This window comes from Botrytis cinerea, chromosome 9, assembly GCF_000143535.2.
Source record: "Botrytis cinerea B05.10 chromosome 9, complete sequence".
Lineage (NCBI taxonomy): Eukaryota > Fungi > Ascomycota > Leotiomycetes > Helotiales > Sclerotiniaceae > Botrytis > Botrytis cinerea.
This window is the reverse complement of record NC_037318.1, coordinates 897,704-918,047: the sequence shown is the minus strand read 5'-3', so window position 1 is coordinate 918,047 and position 20,344 is coordinate 897,704. Positions and strand designations below refer to the sequence as shown.

Here is a 20,344-nt window from a genome sequence, read left to right as displayed (position 1 = left end):
CGGGACCTGGGCTAAGCTTTTGCACATCGCCTAATCGCGCAAGCTAAGCCGGGTTGGGACAAGTGTGGCTCGTGTGTGCGTGCAAAAAGACTGGAAAGTTTCTTTCGTGCTACGGATAAGGTAGGGACGTACTAGGGAGGTATGAACTAGGGAGGGGGAGAGGAAGGTAGAGCGGTAGGTGGCGTAGGCGTAGGTGGTGGGTGGGAGTGTGGGAAGTGTTTGGAAGCGAGCGAACGGTAGGGAAGCCGAACATCGGCGGCCATGGCGAAGAGTCGAAGATACTAATAAGATAGGATGGATGGGATAGATAGGAGATAGGATGGGAGGATGGGAGGATGGGAGGATGGGAGGATGGGCCATGGAGAAGATGGGCATGGACATGGACATGGACATGGTCATCGACATGACGATGCTCTTCGGGGAAAGAAAAAAGCAGCCCCGTGCACACTCACCAAAATAAGATGGATTTTGGAGCGCTTGAGGATTCCATCTCGGCTTGTTTCTCTCTTCGCCGAAGAGAATGGCAGGCGATGCGATGGATTGGGATGGATTGGGATGGATTGGGATAGGATGTGCTACATACATATGATGCAGATGCTTTGATGTGATGTGATGGCAATTGCTACTCAAAATAGGTACCGTAGGTCACCGGTATTTTGACTCATGGGGAGGGGATTGAAATCTTTTTTTTTTCTTTCCTGATTCTGATTTTGATTCTGACTCTGTTTTTGTTTCTCCATCTTTTTTCCCCCCTATATATATCTCTGTAGTTGTGACCCGGATCTTTCGTTCTTTTTGGATTCATTGCGTTGCAAATTGGATCGATTAGATCAACTGTTAGTTCTTGCCTTTCATGATCCGCAAGGGTTCTCTTGATATATCCTTCGCTTGCTTTTCGACGGATGACGTATATTTCGATTTATACCTACACATCTCTCTTTGACATTCAATTTAAATCATGGCTTCGAGTCTAGACCACCATTATCCGTCAACGAGCCGACATGGTCAACTATCTCCGCATCAAAAGAACGAATCGACCGTTTCACATGAACCATCCGATACCTACTCTATTCACAGTACAAGTAGCTCCATTCCCTCCCAACAACCACCCTCGAATCTAGCCCCAATCGCCTCGCACATCTCCAATACTCAAGATGCGCCAATTCAACAAACGTATTCTAATGTCTCCATCCCCGATGCTATCTACGACCGCATCCCCCCCAATCGCAAACTCGTTATCGTGGCTCTGCTTTCCTTTTGCAGTTTCTTGGCTCCGATTAGCAGTACTACGGTATTGGCAGCGGTGCCAGAGGTTGCGAATACGTATAACAGTACCGGTACCATTATCAATTTGAGTAATGCATTGTACATGTTGTTCATGGGATTGAGTCCATTGGTGTGGGGACCATTGAGTCAAGTTTATGGTAGGAGATGGGTACGCTTCTAGTCTCTTTGCTCGAATATGTGATTTAGAATGCTAATAAACCATCTTAGATTTCCCTCATAACGTCCTCCCTCTTTACAGCCTGCTCAATTGGCACAGCGCTTGCTCCTAATCTTGCTGCATTCTTTATCTTTCGTATCCTAACAGCCTTTCAAGGAACCTCGTTCCTCACTATCGGCGCAGCTTGTATCGGGGATATCTATCGTCCAACGGAACGTGGAACTGCAATGGGTTGGTTTCTTTCTGGTACACTCATCGGGCCCGCACTCGGGCCCTTTATTGGGGGCATCATCGTCACATTCAAATCTTGGCGTGTAATTTTCTGGCTGCAAACTGCATTGGCTGCATGCGCAGTGGTTGGAGCTTATTTCTTGCTACCCGAAACTATTCATCGAATGAAGAAAGATGAATTGGTTGGGATGAGTTGGAAGAGGAAAGCAGGGGTACTATGGGGAATGTTGAATCCATGGAGAGTTATCAAACTTTATAAGTATCCGAATTTGATTATGGTGGCCTTGGCGAGTAGCAGCTTGGTGTGGAATATGTATTCACTTTTGACTCCTGTATGTTCCCCTATCCTTTCCTCACACTCATGTTAAAGGATATGATGTTGCTTTGCCTCTCTTCTGGGTAATCCACGTCGAGTAAAGAACAAAACTAACAATCGAAATATACAGATCCGCTACGTTCTTAATCCCCGTTTCCATCTGACCACCCCCATCCAATCTGGTCTTTTCTATCTCGCCCCAGGATTCGGCTACATTCTCGGAACCTTCTTCGGTGGCCGCTATTCTGATCACATAACCAACAAATACATCCGTATCCGCGGGGCACGCATCCCGGAAGATCGACTCCGTTCCGCTCTCCCCTTCATGGGCATCGTCATCCCCGCTTGTATGCTCCTTTACGGCTGGTCTGTAGAAAAGGATTTCGGCGGTATTCCGCTTCCTGTTATCATGATGTTTTTGCAAGGCGTGGCGCAACTTTTCTGTTTTCCTAGTCTGAATACGTATTGTTTGGATGTGATGCAGAGGAGTGGTGCCGAGGTTATTGCAGGAAATTATATGATTAGATATTTGTTTGCGGCGACGGGGAGTGCGACGGTGCTGCCGGCTGTGGAGAAAATTGGGGTAGGTTGGTTTTCGACAATTAGTGCGGGGTTTTTGGTGGTTAGCAGTGCGGCGACTTGGGCGGCTGTTAGATGGGGGAAGGGGTGGCGAGATGCAATTGACGGGAAAACGTCTGAGAGGGGAGAAGTAGGAATGCAATTGGGGGAAGATGGAGGTGATGATAAAGGAAAGAAAATGGAAAAGGGGAAGGTAGCAGGAGGAAGGGCGGATGATCTGGTTTAATGGATTGGGCTTTGAATAATGAGGAACATAACGAAGGATATGGGATTTCAAGAGTGTTTTTTGCATATAATGAAGTGGATACGAAATAATGATCACGTTGGGGTATAGAACTGGGAATTGGGATAGAATTAGGATTATGATTGAAACAGCACTGGTTGGTGTAGAGATTTGTGTCTTTGGAAAGATGGGGTGACGCAGCATCTCTCATGATACATACGAGTGGTAGCGACGAACATTAGAATTGAAGGGTAATAATATCATTTTAATCTTTCCTTGTTTTTCTTTTGAATCTTGAACTTTTTAAAGAGAGAGAAAAATTCAATAAAATTTCTTCGAAATTAAAGAAATTGCAAAATTTGAATGATTGAAATGATTGAAATTTTTTTTGAGAATGGTAGTGAAATTCAATAAATCCGAACATAAATTCAGATTTGAAACTTGTTTAGGATTGAAATGACAATATTCTCTATGGAGATTGGAGTAATAGTAATAAGTAGTATTCATTAGAGGAATAAAACGATTTGAATTATCAGTACATATTAGATCTCTCAAATAGTATTTACATTAGACAAGGTATTAGCGTATGAGATATTACTATAACTATAATAAGGTTATTATCATACAATCTATATACTTACTTACTTCTATATTGCATGCAGATCGATCCGTTATGTCTATACACACCTCTCACCTAAACTATCTATCTATCTATTTATCTATCTATATACAAACTCCATCCTCACACAACAACCCTCATTCCACCAGCAAACTAACCAACGAAAAAAAAAAAAAAAAAAAAAAAAAAAACCACTAAACACCCTCCTCCATTCCCTCTTCCCACACCTCATTCTCAACACCCAACCCATTTCCCACCTCCAATCTATCCCCCTCCCCCGCATCAACTCCCCCTTCCCATCCCGTCGCAGCCTGCACGGCCACCATCAGAAACGCCACCACCGCAGCCCCCATCCACAACACCCGAAACCCCTCTCCATAAGCCGCCACCACAACATCTCTCTCCACTCCATGCAACTGACCCACCAGAGCCGGACTACCTAGTAACTTCCTCACCAATTCTTCTCTTCCTTCTAACCCGCCATTCCGTGAAAATCCTTCTTGGAGTTGCGATTGCAGAACGCGGATGAAGGCGCCGCCGCCGATGGCGGAGCCGAAGGAGCCGGCGAATCCGCGAAAGGTGGTTAGGAGAGAAGTGGAGATGAAGTGTGTGGAGGGGGGAGTGAGGTGCAGAAGGTGTGCGAGGGTGTAGTTTAGAGCGGAGCCGATGCAGAGGCCGTTGAGGAGGGCGAGGAGGAGGTATAGGGGAGTGGGGGTTGTGGGAGTGGAGAGCTGCGAGAAGAAGAGGAGGGTGGTGGAGAAGAGGAGGAGGGAGGCGAGGGAGGGTCTAAGGGGTGGTGAGTTAGTTTTTTTTTTCTCTTCTTTTTTTGGTTTATAGAGGGATGAAGGGAGACATACAGCCAGAAACTCCCTGCGCGTTTGATGTGGAATGCGCCGGCTGCGATGCCGCCTAGGGCAAAGCCTAGATTGGTAGGGATGAGGATAGAGCCAGCGGAGGCGGGCGACCAGCCGCGAATAGAAATTGCGTAGACGGGCGTGTAGAATAAGATGGTCCATCGTGCGGCCATGGTTCCCAGTTGAGAAATACAGGAGAGGAGGGCGCCGCGCGATTTCAAAACGGCAATGGGTATGATGGGGTCAACGGCGATTTTGAGCTCGATGTAGAGGAAGAGGATGAGGGTGAGGAGAGAGCAGAGGATAGGTAGTCGTTCGATGTGGGGTGAAGAGAGGCCGTAGAGGAAGAGAATTATGGTTGTTACCTGGAGGTTTTAGCGCGAGTCCTAGTCCCATGCTCATAGGTACAGTGTGATGAGTAGGAGTTAGTACTTACAAGAAAAAGCGATCCGAGATAATCAATCTTGGCAAGTTTGGAAGTGATCGATGCACCATCAATACTTTTCTGTCCAGATGTAAAACTCTTCGGGATACTGAAATAGATCCCTATTCCCGAAAGGATAGCAAGAGGTGACTGAAACAGGAACAGAGCTCTCCAGCCTACAGCGGGCAACAAAGCTCCCCAGACCACTGCACCGAGGGAAACACCCACGGTAAATCCGGAATTTGCAAGCCCGATGAAAATACCTCTTCGCTTTTTGGTGGTGAGTTCTAGTATCAAGATGAAACTAATCGTCATGATACCCGCACCACCAATCCCACTTATGGCTCTTCCGATGAGGAAGGTCTTGAGATCTGGAGCTTGGGATGTGACGACGCCCCCGATTGAAAAGAGGAGTGCGGCTGTTAAGATACAATTTCTCGGAGAGAAGATCTGGGCTAAACGAGCGGCGACGGGTGACATGGAAGACAAGGCGATCTGAAGGCTAGATGTAAGCGCGTGATCATCTGATGATGGGAAGGGTGACTCACGAGGTAGGTAGATGTAAACCAACTTGCTTCAGCAAATGCATCGAGATCTTCTGCTATTTTGGACTGTGTGGTGGATATTCCGGACATGTTTGAAGCTATTGGTATAATTCGTGTCAGCATGTTAAGTTAAGTCCGAGAGAGAGATCATCCATCTCCCATCAAAGATTCTCGGAGATATACGAGAGCAATTCACCTTGAAGAAATACCAGGCCAAATACACTGATACTGATCAATATAGCTCTCAACTTCCCAACCTGTTGATTTGCTTTATCCTCGTTCTCTTCTTCATCATTGCTGATAGCATCCTCTCCCCCACTTTGGCCGCCTGTCAATGTATCTTCGTCTCCATCAACTCGATCTCTACTCTCTCTATGCCCGAGCAACGAAGTTCGCTCATTGCTTATCCCATTCCCGTGGCGTTTTCCCGCAATCCCATTTCCTCCCATCTCGACGTTCCCTTATCTGTTTGTGTTATCTTCAAGCGTAGATCGCAACGGCGGACTGGTGGGCGGGTTTCTTGATGAGTCAGCTCGCCACCACCTCGATTTCGTATGGTAATCTTGCTTTCAACGACAACGATGAACCACAGCCTCTTTGTCTTGGAGCTGGCCTCGTTTTGATGCTTGCGTCGATGAAAGTCTACACAGTCCCGTCGATACAGGAAGAATCACGAATATTCATGGAAAATGAGGAATGGAGAAGAGTTCAGGGTGATTGGTAAGAGTGTATATCACGCCCGGCAGCCGAGACCCGCAATCGATCAGGGGCTCTCGAGCGGGACGGATATTTCTAAGCCGGAATCTTGCATTTCCCATGTCCGTTTCATCATCAACACAACGTCAATATCATCAATACGTCGTCATGTAGATGATTTGTAGATGCATGGAATGGATTTAGAGACCAGCGGTACTCGAGATGGATCTATGAAGCTTCATCTCTACTGCTTTCCGAAGGTAAGATCTTACATAGGGAAGGCAACGCGACCTCTCTTTCCTCATGAGAAGGTCATCAGCCAACCCCTTCTTTTCACGGCATCGCCATATCATGATTTCCTCAAAGGTATCATCTAAGAACATTCAAGGCTTTGACTTGTTTGCTACTTCCTCTACCGACTCTTCACATCTAGTGTTGTGATAAAAAACCGTTCCATTTCCTGTTTCGCCATCAGCATAGAGCCGTGGGCGTGCACAGTAAAGTTGCTTTCTCGATCCTTTCATACGGAATCTTCTACTTCCAAAGCTGTAGCTTTCATTCATCCTCGATGTTAGTCACTGCGATGGTATCGCATCAGCTTAATGCCAATCCTGCCTGTCCAAGGAAGTCTCAAAGCAGGGCCCAAAACATATGTACATGTCCACGTCTCACAAAATACAACAATGAAGCTGCAGGAAGTATTGTGATATTTGAGCTACTCTGGTGAAGAATGCACATGACACAACCCAAGCTCCAAACCTTGATCAAATCATACCCGAGTCCCTTGCACAATTTTCTTGATAGATCATAACCATCAAATCCATCATCAACAAAGAGACGGATACGATTGACCTATTCTATCGCAGAAAACTGTGCTTCTCGGCTACCGACTCATCTTACCACTAGCTATCTATTGGATACTATGAGTTCTTCTTTCAGATTGAAGATTGTCGACCTAACTCGAAACCCTACAAGTGTGCCTACACATGTTCATGCGCATCGCGGCACAACCGACTCAAGATTCTTTCTTCTATGATAGATCCCAAGGTCTCCTTTATTATTCATATGCAACAAAATCAAAAGTGTGTCCGCACTCGGTTAATGTTCATTCCAATCGAGATCTCCTCCATCTCCTTTGTTCTTCCCGTTCGATGCATTGAGATCGTTTCCATTTCATTGTTCAACGTTATTCTACATAGTGAGGTTACATAAAACATTTCTTCATTATCCTTTGAACGTGTTTGTGTGATTCCCTTTTTCCCACACTCTATATCCAAGTGTTATTTATCTATTATAGACTGTTGTAGTCGGACATATCACTATCAAATCTTCATATTGAAGCCCGAGCCTCGATTCACTCCAAGCCCCTCACATCAATACATGCAGGAAAGTGGCAATGATCACCACCAAAGGAAAGAATACGGTAGTAAAGTATGCACCCTTTAGAGGGACCACGGACGAAGAGGCGAAAGAGCACTATGCGAAACGTCCCAGAAATCAGGATCTCTTGTTATGCATTAATTGCGGATATACCGCTTATCACGCGTGGGGTTGCTACTACCTCAGCCATGTTAATATTATGTACGAAGCCGGAACTAGGGGTGTATGGTCAATTGGTGAAGAATACCTTTTGAAAGAGCTGGCCATTGAAGAAGAGATATGGGGGGAACAAAGCTGGCTAGGCCCTGAATATGCAATAACACGTTTCTTGGAGGCAAACTCAAAGATCCCTGTGGTTAAATATGTGAAGCATTGGACGGATAGTGAAAGTCATTTCTTTTTTATGAAGAGGATTCCGGGTGAATCGTTGTATAATATGTTTTACGATGGAATTACACGCGCAGATTTATTAGTCCTTGCTGAAGAAGCCGCGGATTATCTTGTGGAACTACGTTCATTTACATCAGATAAACTAGAAGCTCCAGGTGGTGATCCGGTAAGAGATAAGAAATTCAATCCTCAACATCCCCCACATTTTTGGACGTCTGATGTGGACAAATGGTGGGCTGGAGTGGAACCGCACATTAAGGATAAATCTAAAAAGGGCATTCTAAAGGAAAAATATGGCCTCTGTGTCAAGCCTGAAGGACCTTTTGTGCTCTCGCATGGGGATCTAAACGCGCAGAATATCATTGTGAAAGATAACCATATTAGTGGGATCATCGACTGGGAGCGTGGGGGGTATCTTCCAGTATGGTGGGAATGGAGACAACTGACTAGGGTCCAAATGAGTGGCTGGGGCAACGCGGTCATAGAAGCGTTAGGAAGGAGAAACGCACTGCCCTCGGAAGAAGAGATGACTCTATGGAAAAGTTTTTACAATATTTTTTACGACGCCTATGAAGACAAAACCGGGGTCCATCGTAATCCTAAATGGAAAACAAACGATAGAGAGTTTTATTGGACCCAGCCAAGTTATCCCCATTATCGTGCAGAAGAGAAACCTTGGGATTGTGAAGATATTGCGAAACGCAACAGAGAAGGCATAGAGAAGATAGAAGCAGAAAAGAAGGCGATCGAGGATAGGATAAAGACGGCAGAGGACAGAGCCAAGGTGGCAGAGGAAAAGCTTGCTGAAAATGAGACGATAGTGGCAGAATTCAACAAGCTGAGCGTGGAAGAGAGAGAAAATTTGAAGAGAAGAAAGTAGTCAGAGTCATAATCAACATCCAACATTGATTATCTATCAAGATTCAAGACGAAAACTCTCATTCAGCAACCAAAACTTTCACCTATTCTCCATTCCGCATCTCATCCTCATTTCTCTCCCAATCGTCTCCTATCCCCATATCTTCCACCATCTCATGTGGCAACCCAGCAGCATCGGCCTCCAGACTTTGTGCCATGTCTCAAATCTACGCTCCGGGAGCTTTCCACAACTCGGCCTTCTGAACAGGTTCGTATCTCCCCGGACGGCTAGCATCCTCATGTGCCGCGGAAACTCTCACATACTTCTCGTTGAGAACAACGGAGACGACCGACCCAAAATGATTAATGTTTACCACCATGCATTTTTTAGCTTTCGCTCTCTCTGCATCCGACCTGGAAGGATCTTTCCCCATTTCCACTTTCCCCTCGTGTTTTATCTTCGCAATATTGTCGGGGTACCCGGTGATACTGACCCTCTCAACGATCGGATCTGCCGGAAGATAGGCTTTGGATTCATTGCAGATCTCATTCTCAGTGAAGTTGTTAAACTCGCAAAAAGGACAACGCATATTTGAGTTCGCTGGATTGTGGACTGGTTTGAAAATTAGCAGTGCTCAAGTGATGGAGGTTTTGACCCAGGGTAACTAGTTACATACGAAAAAAAAAGGAGGTCTTTGGAATTTCTGGTTGTGGGCGGAGAGGAGATTGATGGTATTGAATTTGATTGTTGTACAGTTCGGAGTATTTGTTTTCGATGAACTGTGTATTTTACTTGCTTTCGTAGGAACGTGTTGGCTGACCTTATGTATCGTAATGTATTTGCTTGCCTGTTTCCAATTATGCTCATGTCTGATCTCCTGCATAATTTCCTTTGAAGAGAACCCCTCCCCACCTCCCCCGAAGCATCGAAATCTATATCAGAGAGTTCTCACACGTGCATGGAAACATGGAGAATAATGTTTTGGGGACAGGCGGAAAAAAGGCTGGCGAGCACGGGATGGAAAAATATGCCTCGTTTCTGATACTAAACGAAGTTGGCCCAAATAATCACAATACCCAAGATCATATAACATGGCAAGCACTATGAATGTTTATGTCCATCTCCATTTGTCAGGCCATGAGAGTATAAATATGCAGAGTGGTTAATCGCCCTTGTTATTTTCTCTTCCTCTGGACATTTGGTCTAGAACATACTAAATTACTTTGCTTCCCGAATTCCATCATGGTGACGGAATAGTCTAGTTAGCGGTCCAAGTGAGCATCATATGTTATATCACAAACCGAATCACCTCATATCACATCACTTCAAGGACAAGATTCACATTTGTAAAGTTAGTCGGTTCTATTTAATATAAAAATCCATGATTCTTATTCTATTTCTGTTGGAAGCATTTATGCGACTGGAAGAAGTCTCGTAATAGCTAAAAACAAATGAAATGAGTATCCTTTCTCATCGTCTAGAAACGAGATATCTGAACATTAGTCCACGACATACGTCGAAGACAAAACTGACTAATACTAATCTGAGAATTCATACTATCTACTACATTTGAAAGACAAACTCCTCTTTTTGAAGAACACTGAAGTGATTACTACCGCCCTCACTACTGCAACCTGTGAAACAATCAACCAATCCCTTGCGAGTAATAAATGAAATGAAAATCTCGAAAGTAGCCACCTCGAATGAAAAATTCTCTCGTGTAATTTTGAATGATCTACTCGATCTAAATCCATGTATCCCTTATGTAGCTTGACCAAAGGAAGTGAGTGAGTAAGACTTGAACTCTGAGGTATACAGACTGAGTAAATAGCGTTCGTACACATATGTTAGAGCATACACTAGCCGGTATTGTATAGCAGATTTGCAGTTTGAACATGGTCGACGAAGAGAGAGACCGTGCAGAAACAACATGAGCCTAACAGCTTAGCCTATCTGTTGAAAAAGGCAGGTTCAATGTTAGATTTATGTTTAGAAAGTAAATGCGTTGCATTGATCCTTCCTGGAAATTGATCATCCATAAGTTGAAAAGCAATATCAGTCTCGACAGAATCCTGAACAAGTAGATGATGAACAGTCACAGTGCTACCTGGTGCTTGACCTTGACGAATTGCACGACCCATTGCCTGAGTCATTGAAGAATTGTACTTTTGCTTTTCGGCAAAGTAAGGAGTCAAGAAGATGATGTGCTGAGCGACAGTTAAATTGGATCCGGCAGCAGACTCGTCGGCAATGTCGAGAAACAAGATACGAGCGGTGGGATCAGGGTTCTCAGCAAAGTCTTCAGGATCAAACGCCTCCTTGCCAACGCGAGTCCAATCTACAGGCACATCGTCTGCGAGAGCATTACGTATGCGGGCTTCAGGAGCAGCGGCTTCCTTAATGTCTTCGAGCTCAGAAGAATTAAGTGGTGGATATTGAATCATCTTCTCGTTGCCAGCTATCCATGCCTTTATAGCCCTTTTTGTCTCTTTCGCAGATCGAGTAGGATTTGAGACAGGGAATGAGGGCGGAGGAGCATCATAAGCTGCATTTTCATCATCAATGAGTTCACGAGCTTGAATAGGGTTATCCTGATCCGCGTAAATAATATTTCCAGCATGATCAACCTCATGTCCCAATTTAGTCGTAATCATATAATCCTCAGCGTTTAATTGGGGCTGTATTGTTATATTTGGCACAAGATGAGTTGAGTAAGGGGTTTGTGTTGCAATTGGCGCAGGAGGATCGGAATTAAAAGCAGTATCAAGCTCAGCTCTCCGCTCGGTCTCAAGATCGGCATGTGTACTGCTCACCACGTCGTCGTGGCCGACCGAAGCACCTTGAGAATCTGAAACAAGTGTGGACTCTGAAGCAACTGGCGTTGGATCAACTGAATCTGGTAAGGTAACACGGCGAACTTTGGAAACCGGATCCATTAGAGTGTTGTCGACAGAATCATTTCTTTTTCTTTTTTGGGGCCCTTGAAAGGCTGGTTTGACCTGAATGTTTGTCTCGACAGAAGCTGGCGTGAATTCGACCGGAGTAGTGTCACTATCGACTGGTGCAATACCAACAGATTCTACTTCAACTTCTGCAGCTTTACCTTTTGTAGCCATAGCTTTCCTCTTTCTCTTTTGGGGGATTTGAGAATTTGGATTAACCCGAATGCTTAGCTCAAAAGAAGCCGGTGCCGCACCACCAGAAATAGCATCAGCATCAACTGGGACACCGGTCACTTCCGCAGCCTTTGTAGCCTTTGTAGCCTTTACCGCTTTTGCTTTTGCAGCTCTAGTTTCTGCCGCTTTGATTTGTGCAGGTGTTCTGGGCTTGGCCTGTTTTTTGTCATCCCTGAATCGCATGCCTCTATTTTGCTTGAAGTTTTCAAGATAGTCAGCGACATCCTTCTTCTTGCCCTTCAGGTTGATACAAGGAACACCATCAGCTTCCATCATTTGCTGAGCAATGAGCAAGTACTCTGGTAGGGGACTGAATACAATGAATTTATTCTTGCCGTCATCGTGCTTCCAGAAGATCGACCGCATAGCTGTCAGCTTGTCGACTCGAACACTTGGGTTATTCCAGAATAGTGAAAGCTCGTCGGGTTTAGTTCCTGGTTCTTTGCGCTCGGGAAATTTTCCAGCCGAAGAATATAAGGATGACGCCAAGTACTTTTGGTCATCTAGTGATTGCGCAGCACAGTGTTCAATTGGGCAATTGCCTTCCGATGAGGTTTCGTTGCATTTCCTACATAGGATATGGCCACAGCTACCTTGAATGACTGCTTCGTACAAAGGTGTACTCTTGTTGCAACAGTTACAAGTGAGACTTCCTGCAGGTGTTACGCTACCAGCTTGGTCAATCTGCCCCACAGACCTATAATAGCGATAATCCGCTCTAAATTGCATAAGGTCCATAGCAGTTTTGTTTAATTCGATGAGCCCTATCTTAAATTCGGCAATTAGACCAAGCGTTTTGCGACCGTTGTGCATGATTGTCTCAGTTTGAGAAGGCCAGAGACGGCGACCATAAGCAGGACCAGGATTTTCATAGTAAAAGTCATCTTTGGTCTTACTAGACTTTGTCCTTCGAACGCCTTTGACAACTTGGAGGATATCAAGAAGAGCGTCGGGGTCGGGGTAACGATATCCGGCTAAAACTTGAGTTTCCCAGTTCCTATATCTAAGAACCAGTTGGGCATCCTTGAAGACTAATTTCTCTGTCACCAAATAATCGAGTAGCTCCATCTGTTGGCGCAAATAGTTTTTCGAAGCATTGATTTCATTGAGCGCGGCTGCTTTCAAGTCTTTGATAGTCTTAAGTTTATATTTTGTATCCTTTCTAGCGTGCTCCGGGAAGAATGATGCGGCTTTGGTTAATCTCAGTCGACCGTCTGTATCCTTACCATAAACTTTTGAGATTTCCAATTTGACCGAACTTCGAATGGTGTTAGCTTTAGCTCTTGGCATCATGTAGCTCTTGTTAATAACGTCGGCTCTCATGATGAGGTAACATGCCAACTGTGCTGTGGCAAACGGCATTACAGTGAAACGGTGAAGGCGATTGTATTGTCCATTTCCCTTTTTCGCGTCGTAGCGGATGAAAGTATCGCAAAAATCTTGAGCAACTTGGAGTCTTTGAGAATGCCAGGTTGCCGATGCGTCAGGTCCATAGGATAAAAACCTTTCCGCGCTAGTCAAATTCTTATCATTGCGGAGTGTCTCCTGGTCGTCGACACCGAGATTAATACCAAGGCACCGGGCAATTCTTGAAGTCGATTTGAAATCAACAATATCAGGTGTTGCTGACAAGGCCCACCGGGATTGAGCTGTCAGTGAATATATAGCCACCTGCATATTCCTGCGGGTTATGTAGCCAACTTCATCTATGACGCACCGAGACCAGGCAAAATCTGACAAACATACCCCAGTAAGGCCATCAACACAATCATCTTCAAAGTAGTGGAACTCGAACGTCTTCTCAGCATCTGCCTCATCAATCAAGACATTAGTTCTGGGTTTGCCCTTGCCCTTGAAATCCTTCTTGGCTTCCTCCATGAGATATTTAACAAGTTCTGCGCCCTTACGCCGCATTGAAGGAATATGTGGCTCATTAACCCCAGCATCCGCAACATTTTTCTTGTATTTCTGAAAAGTCTTCTTGTTGAAGTTCTTGATAATTTTAGCGTTTCGGGCAGGAGCTGCTTTGTCGTTCTCATCTACTTCCATTGGGAGCCTTTCCAAAAGATACGCCAAGAGCTCCCGTCTCTCTTTCTGAGCATTAAGATACCAAGCTTCCTTGGCTCTGTCAGTCGCGCCTTTGGCCAAATTAACAACTCCAGCGTTCTTCGCCATGAGTTTCAAGTATCCTTCATTATCGAACAAGGCAGAGCTGCAAATTACTAGCTCTGCTCTCCGAACATCTTCAACAGTCAGAGCCCTAACGTCTGTAAATGATCTGAGTGTTATAATTCTTGCATCATCCTTAGCATCATAACCAATGAACGAGCATCCCTCATCTCGCCACTGTATAGTCAGATGCGTTGGAACCAAAACCAGCGTTGCTTTGACATGAATTTGACCATTGATATTAGGGTTGTTGGCCCATAGGCGATCCATACGACGCTGCCTGCCCATTAAAGCAAAAGTAAGAACCGTCTTGCCATATCCAACGGCAGCAGCAATTAGTCCAGCACGGTGTTTTACTATTCGAGAAGCTCGGCCTTCAAGTCTGAATGCCAAGTCATTTTGACAAATTTCAACAATTTCTCTCTCCATGAAAGACGGTGGGCACCTCTCTTGCTTTACCATCCATGTCAGAGTTTTGAGTTGCTCATTGCGGAGCTTCTTTCCTGGAACAAATGTAATTGGCTGTTCTGACATCTTTAAGGTTTCTGTATTGAAATATGAAAACATTCGCGTTGGTAATTTACTGCTTCCCCAAGCTCCAGGAAGGAAACGCCACGAGAGGTGCACAGGAATCTCTGGGCGTGGAAACAAATTAAGAAGCGCAGCTGCTTGATGACACAAAACCGCGGGACAGATAAGGAATTGATACTCGAATTGAAAGAAGGCATCTTTCCTGAGGAATCTGACCCATTGCTGCATTGACGGCGGCGCATTCTTTGTTAAAGTCTCAAAGATCGCAGCTGCTGGTGGATTTTCGAATGGGGTTTGCTGAATTCTTTGCCCGCTTCTCTTCAAATGCCATAGCATATCTGGCTTGGGTGGTGCACAATCGTCGCACCGACATGAAGAGTCGCCTTGTTTGTTGCATGGAATCCAAGGCGGATCGGCCTCATCGATTCCTGGAGTAACCAAGCCACGAGCTAACAGATGGTAACAGCCCTTAAAAAATTGGGTACCATTTTGCTTAGTGACGTTGATCCAATGATCTGGTTCCCAATAAGGAGGTATAACATTCGTATATGCTTTGCAAGAAAATGCACTAAGCATGTTTTTGCAATCAGTCTCGAGAAGAAGCTTTGGATTAAGTGAGTTGAACTTTTCGTAGACAACCATAGAAGATCGGTCAGACAACTTGGTAGCCATAGGACTGATGATTTCGGGTGTTGTGGTCCAGCTCCCAAAGGAGGTAATCTCGACAACTTCACTCATTCCTTCTTTTAGCAAGGGAAGACTTTTGTACACGGTATCTCCATATTGATAAGTAGCACCATTAAGTTTTTTTGCTATGGGCTGTTCCCACGAGGTGCAAAGCGAAGCAATGATTTGTCTGCATACTCCAAATTCTTTGCGTGTTTGATCGTAAGTGAAGACAAACCCATGCTTGTTCCAGTCCCCTGTGCCTCCTTCATGATCGAAGAAAAAATGTATTTGATTATCTCCTCCGGCAGTGCCATTCTTGGAATGGTAGCTATTAAAAGCCTGTTGACATTCCGGATGCGCTATATAAACACCATTGATTTCCCCGAACGCGGGATGATCATCTAGGACCTGGATGGTTTTCTTTGAGAATATAAAATCTCCTTTCCAGGCAGGAAGATCGATTGAGCTTTCGTAAGTCGAAATGAGGTCGCCTCCATAGCTGATAGTCGCCTGAGCGGTGCGAATCTTTGGCTGCCATATCTGCCATGTGCAATCGAATATGGTTCTTGAGCTGTCATCAGACGCGTTAATAGGGACTGTTCTTGCGAGAGGAAATTTTGTAAGATATCTCCTCAACGAACTGTTAACAGCCGCCGTAGGAGGTGGCAAAGCGTACAGAACCCATTGAATCTTGTCGTTGCTAAGAGATAACTCCAATCTGGCGTGCTCCGAAAGCCATGTAAAATTCCAAGCAAAAGATCGGACCGGCTTCTGAAACTTGACTATGGATTGTAGGCAATTTAAAAAAGAATTACGCAAGGCAGCCCACTGATTATGATCAATGTCACCAGTAGCAACTTCTTCGAGAATCGATAACACTTGGCAGTCCGAGGCGAACAACCCTGATATTGAAACCATCATTGGCAGACGTTCAGCAATATTGAACTCGATGGACGAAGGCGAAATACGAGGAGTAATACCCTTGGTACCTCGAGGGCCAATGTAGAGATCCAAAGGCTCATAGGCATGACGCGGCTTAATCCCACAGTTAGTACATGAAACATGCCCACAGTTCTTGCATTTGACAATTGACGATCGTGATATATCAGTTTGTGCTTCGCAATAGCAGTATTTTGCAGAAGACTCGACGAGATGAACACATTCTCCAAAAGTCAAAGGCCGCCGAACAACCGTAATATCTTCATATGAGTTGAGCATGTCTTCTCCGCCACGGAAACTCTGTTTCACTATGTCCTGGGCTGGAATTTTGACGCCATCGCCTGGAGTGAGCTTTGAGAAGTACTTAAGAAGCGCGAACGTCGTTACACTTCCAACCACTGTGACTGTCATCGCATTGCCAGCAAGGTTTCTCAAGTCTTGTTGAGAAATACCACCAAGTTCAAGACTATTAGTATCAATTCCCTGGAGGCGAAGATATTCTTCACCAGTAAGCTTGCTACCACGTGCAGTATTAAACATGACACCGTTTGGTGTCAAGCAAGGCAATAGACCGCACTTCACGTTATCGTGCTGAACATAAACGTTTTGTGACAAATCGATGTTTCGACTGGACATGATATCAGTAATTTGCAACATAAATATGATAGTATTAAACTTACCTGAGGTAACGGTCATCATAACCTCGGCATATGCCACGCAAATGGCTGACATCAGTAACGTCGTGAACACGTTCTACAAAGCCTTTAAGATTACGGGGCCAATTATCAGGATGACAATAGTTGCCCGCACTGCGCCAATCGGTAATAGGCTTAGAAGTACCGAAGCCCTGTGCATGGCGATAATCAAAATGCCTCGCACAGCACGTATCCCACTTTGCGACCGCACGTGATTCAACTTGAAATTCGACCTGAGACCGGAGTGCCTTTGAATCAGATGGCTCCATCCACTGCTCAGCGTCACTGCTAGCAGGGCGCGAACACATGACTTTCATGTTAGCATAGTATATTTTCCATGTCTTTATAAGTTTATACTCTTCTATCTCATCGGGTCCCAGAGAGGATTCAGGGAGGGCAATGAGATAACCGCGTTGGCGGGTTTGGGGAATGCCATAATGCTTGCTGTCGAGGTTTGCTGAGCCACCGATGTAACCGTGATCGCCCAGCATTTTAATCATAGCCTCGAAAGGGCCACTCAGGACATTTTCGCTGATAGCGATCTTTGCTTTTAGATACTTAACAAGCAAAACATATGCGCGGAAAGTGCGCGATGACTCAGTTTGGTCTCTCTCCAAGTCCGTACTCTTTTGGTTGTTCAAATTGGAATAGCTGGTGCAAGAAGTACCAACGATGATAACGTCAACTGTACCCGGTGCTGGAAGCGCATAAGTTCTACCAAAAGCGGTAGTCCTATAACATGTTAACCAAGAACAAAACTTTCGGACACTTCAACCTACATAAAACCTATCTTTTCAGGGTTACCCTCCCACTCGAAGACTTCTGTGATATCACGTAGAATAGGAACATTATGAAAGTTTCGACGAATGTAAGATTGTTTAGCCGGATCAATTTCACATGAGAAGACATGCTCAATTCTGAAGTCATGACCTCTTTTCCTTAATCCTAGATTTCATTGTTAGACTTTAATTGAAAAAGATCTTTTGAGATACTACCTTCGGAAAAAGAATTCAGAAACAGGATGGGTGCTTCAGTGCCGGAACATGCGGTGGCGACGCGCAAAGGCCGACCATTGAGGTGCTTTATAACGTCTTTGAATCCCCCATTCAACAATCTTTCAAGCAAGATCTCCATAAATTCCGTGGCAGTAGTAAGTGGAGGAAGACTTGAGTCGATTCCCTCCGCGAAGCTGAGGGTGTTCCACTGTTTACTCTCATCGGTTCTCCTCTTTTGATCATGAAGACCTGGTGCTTGATCGTCTGAATCAATACCACCATTGCCATCTTCATCCTCTAAATCGGATCCATCTTCAACACATGGTGCTGGACGCGAAGTCTTCTGGCGTTTCTTCGCCATGTTGAGCAAATCGTCTGATAAAAAGCTGGTTAGTTAACGTAGATAAAGTTTTGCTTCCCCAAAGAAGTATACCACACCCGATAAGAGATGGAATGATTGAGAAATGGTGAATGGTTAACTTTTCCAAAGAAATCTTTTGCGGGTTGAGGATTTAGTAAACAAGGTCTATCTTTATACCAAGCAGCTAGAACCTGTCAACTGCACTGCAGGTATTGATGGTGCTGAATGAGGATGGTGAAGAAAAGGAAGAGGGAGAGCTCAAAATTAGTGCAACATTTTGGAAATGCGAACAAGCAAAGAAAATGCAAACAGTATAGTAAAACGATGTTCCTGGTAATGTGAGGGGTAATACATGGCTAAAAAGAATGTAGTAAAGAGGTATTGGCTGATGCCGAAGCAAGAGAGTAGAGACGGAACTAGACATGATGAGAAAAATGTATAAAGACAGAAATGACTTACGCCTTGTTGTTCTCCAGTTGTTAGAGGAAGGAACTAGACCTGATGGATGATATTTCGTAAGTTATAAAGCTTGGTAATTTTGTGATACTATTGATGAAACTCAGTCAGTGGCTGCTTGAAATATTTGCAAAATGGATAAGTGGAGTACACTGTGATATGCGGAAGAGTCGCAGAAACCCATAAGCAAAGGATAATTACCTTCCACGTCTCTCGTAGCTTTGCCAAGGATCGGAAAAAATCAAGGATGATGCTGCGGAAATTTTTGAATTCTAGGAGAAGTTCTTGGTGAAAACGTCGAAAGTGGGAATTTGTTTGTGGTTGTGTGTTCAAAGTCGCGAGTGGAAGAATTTGCAGTAACTGAAGTGAGCCGTTTGCCCGATCGCACCCGCTCAGCAGCGATTTGCATTGACCGCCTTTAGCCAAACAGTCTCGTCCACCTATCAATTGGTTGAAATTATTGCCCTTCATTTGATATTGCTTATGTTCTCATTGCTTAGCTTCATCCAAAGACAGCCACTGGTATGCAGACAATAATTTGAGGTGAATCAGACCTCAAAATAGCAAAGCATTGATCGATGAAGTATTATCACATGTAAGTGTATACCCCGACAGTTCCCTGGGCTGATGTTTCGAAAAATTGAAGTAGGTTGAAGTTTAAGCCAACACCCAATATGAAAAACAATAACACGAACGGCAAAGGGAGAAAGACACTATCTGTATCTGTGAGCAACCCATCTCATCTCCAAGTTTTCGTCGAGTTGCCTAGCTTCTGCCTTCACCACAGCACTAGAGCCGAAGCCACGGTCTCGGTTGAGATCAACGATCTAGGCTCTAGCTTGATATGCAGATGGGCCCTACCGATATTTGGCATTACACTATCAGCCTTCGAGGCAGCTATACCTGTAGACCACGATCTTACAACGGTGATGTTCGAAGCATCCCTATTCCTATGGCTTGCTATACAGGTGGGTTAGCTCCTGTGAGAGCCTTTCAATCTCCTCACTTTTAGTGTACCTGGTAAATATACTTCAGGATAATCCCCTCCCCTCTCCCTTCCCCCACTTTACTGTAAGTGATGTGGTAACCCATCCATTCTTTGTAAAAGAAACCGCATTGTCTATAACACTGGACTCCTGTGTAGCCTAGCCTTTATGGTGTGGGTGTCCAACACCAAATAGCTAAGGTAATCTCTCGAAAGAGCCTGCATGGGGAAACAATCGGCATGATACCTTTCACACATTGTCTTTGCCTAATACCCACCGCATAACATGTAAATAAACAAGAAAAGCCTGACTACTTTGAATAGATGAGCCAAGAAACCCTCTTTCCAGAAATCTTTCTGTAATGGTTGGTCTGAGTTTTTTTATTTGTCTTTAGTCGGCTTGGAGCTGGAGGGGCAATCCAGTAATGGGGTTTGTACCTCCTTCTGATTCCTTTCAAGTTTGCCATTTGGTGGATCTGACTTGTCTATAACAGTTGGAAAAGTCAGTGTTTTCATAAGGGAAACGACTGGATGACAAAAAGCTACTAAGCTACTCTTTCCCGAGGTTACTCTTTGTGCCTAGAATTTGCGGAGTACAGGTCTCTATCATCTCATGTTCATTATCTTGCCGCTTCTATTGGGTTTGAACAAGTATGCCAAAGTATAGAGTTCGCCAAGCCACAGAAAGTCTAGAAATCATGAGTTCATGCAATCAATTCCTATTCGTTTTAGATCTGGGGGTGGAAATCGGCAAGAGCGATGTCTATCAAGTGGCAGCTCGAAAGACGTATGGCTATGATATACACCG

At 44.7% G+C, this 20,344-nt stretch overlaps 5 protein-coding genes across 5 annotated transcripts; 2 read left to right on the top strand and 3 right to left on the bottom strand.

Moving 5' to 3' along the window:
- The first annotated feature begins 50 nt into the window (after positions 1 to 50).
- BCIN_09g02550 (hypothetical protein) lies at positions 51 to 3,132 on the top strand. The gene is made up of 3 exons (XM_001554486.2): positions 51 to 1,435; positions 1,495 to 2,007; positions 2,122 to 3,132. Exons 1-3 carry the CDS (start codon positions 959 to 961, stop codon positions 2,794 to 2,796), a joined length of 1,665 nt encoding a protein of 554 aa, XP_001554536.1. The 5' UTR covers positions 51 to 958; the 3' UTR covers positions 2,797 to 3,132.
- A 212-nt stretch (positions 3,133 to 3,344) lies between these two features.
- BCIN_09g02540 (hypothetical protein) lies at positions 3,345 to 6,150 on the bottom strand. Its single transcript, XM_024694999.1, has 5 exons — positions 5,432 to 6,150; positions 5,239 to 5,333; positions 4,703 to 5,185; positions 4,270 to 4,631; positions 3,345 to 4,198 (listed from the first exon to the last, which is right to left on the bottom strand). Exons 1-5 carry the CDS (start codon positions 5,682 to 5,684, stop codon positions 3,607 to 3,609), a joined length of 1,785 nt encoding a protein of 594 aa, XP_024550792.1. The 5' UTR covers positions 5,685 to 6,150; the 3' UTR covers positions 3,345 to 3,606.
- Positions 6,151 to 6,977: 827 nt separating this feature from the next.
- BCIN_09g02530 (hypothetical protein) lies at positions 6,978 to 8,606 on the top strand. Its single transcript, XM_001554488.2, has one exon. It carries the CDS (start codon positions 7,328 to 7,330, stop codon positions 8,579 to 8,581), a length of 1,254 nt encoding a protein of 417 aa, XP_001554538.2. The 5' UTR covers positions 6,978 to 7,327; the 3' UTR covers positions 8,582 to 8,606.
- A 68-nt stretch (positions 8,607 to 8,674) lies between these two features.
- Positions 8,675 to 9,629, bottom strand: BCIN_09g02520 (hypothetical protein). Its single transcript, XM_024694998.1, has 2 exons — positions 9,237 to 9,629; positions 8,675 to 9,172 (listed from the first exon to the last, which is right to left on the bottom strand). Exons 1-2 carry the CDS (start codon positions 9,441 to 9,443, stop codon positions 9,014 to 9,016), a joined length of 366 nt encoding a protein of 121 aa, XP_024550791.1. The 5' UTR covers positions 9,444 to 9,629; the 3' UTR covers positions 8,675 to 9,013.
- Positions 9,630 to 9,905: 276 nt separating this feature from the next.
- On the bottom strand, positions 9,906 to 19,640 carry BCIN_09g02510 (hypothetical protein). The gene is made up of 6 exons (XM_024694997.1): positions 18,753 to 19,640; positions 18,555 to 18,641; positions 17,735 to 18,109; positions 17,519 to 17,684; positions 16,725 to 17,471; positions 9,906 to 16,672 (listed from the first exon to the last, which is right to left on the bottom strand). The coding sequence occupies exons 3-6, from the start codon at positions 18,093 to 18,095 to the stop codon at positions 10,510 to 10,512; spliced, it is 7,437 nt and encodes a 2,478-aa protein (XP_024550790.1). The 5' UTR covers positions 18,096 to 18,109; positions 18,555 to 18,641; positions 18,753 to 19,640; the 3' UTR covers positions 9,906 to 10,509.
- Between the last annotated feature and the right edge of the window lie 704 nt (positions 19,641 to 20,344).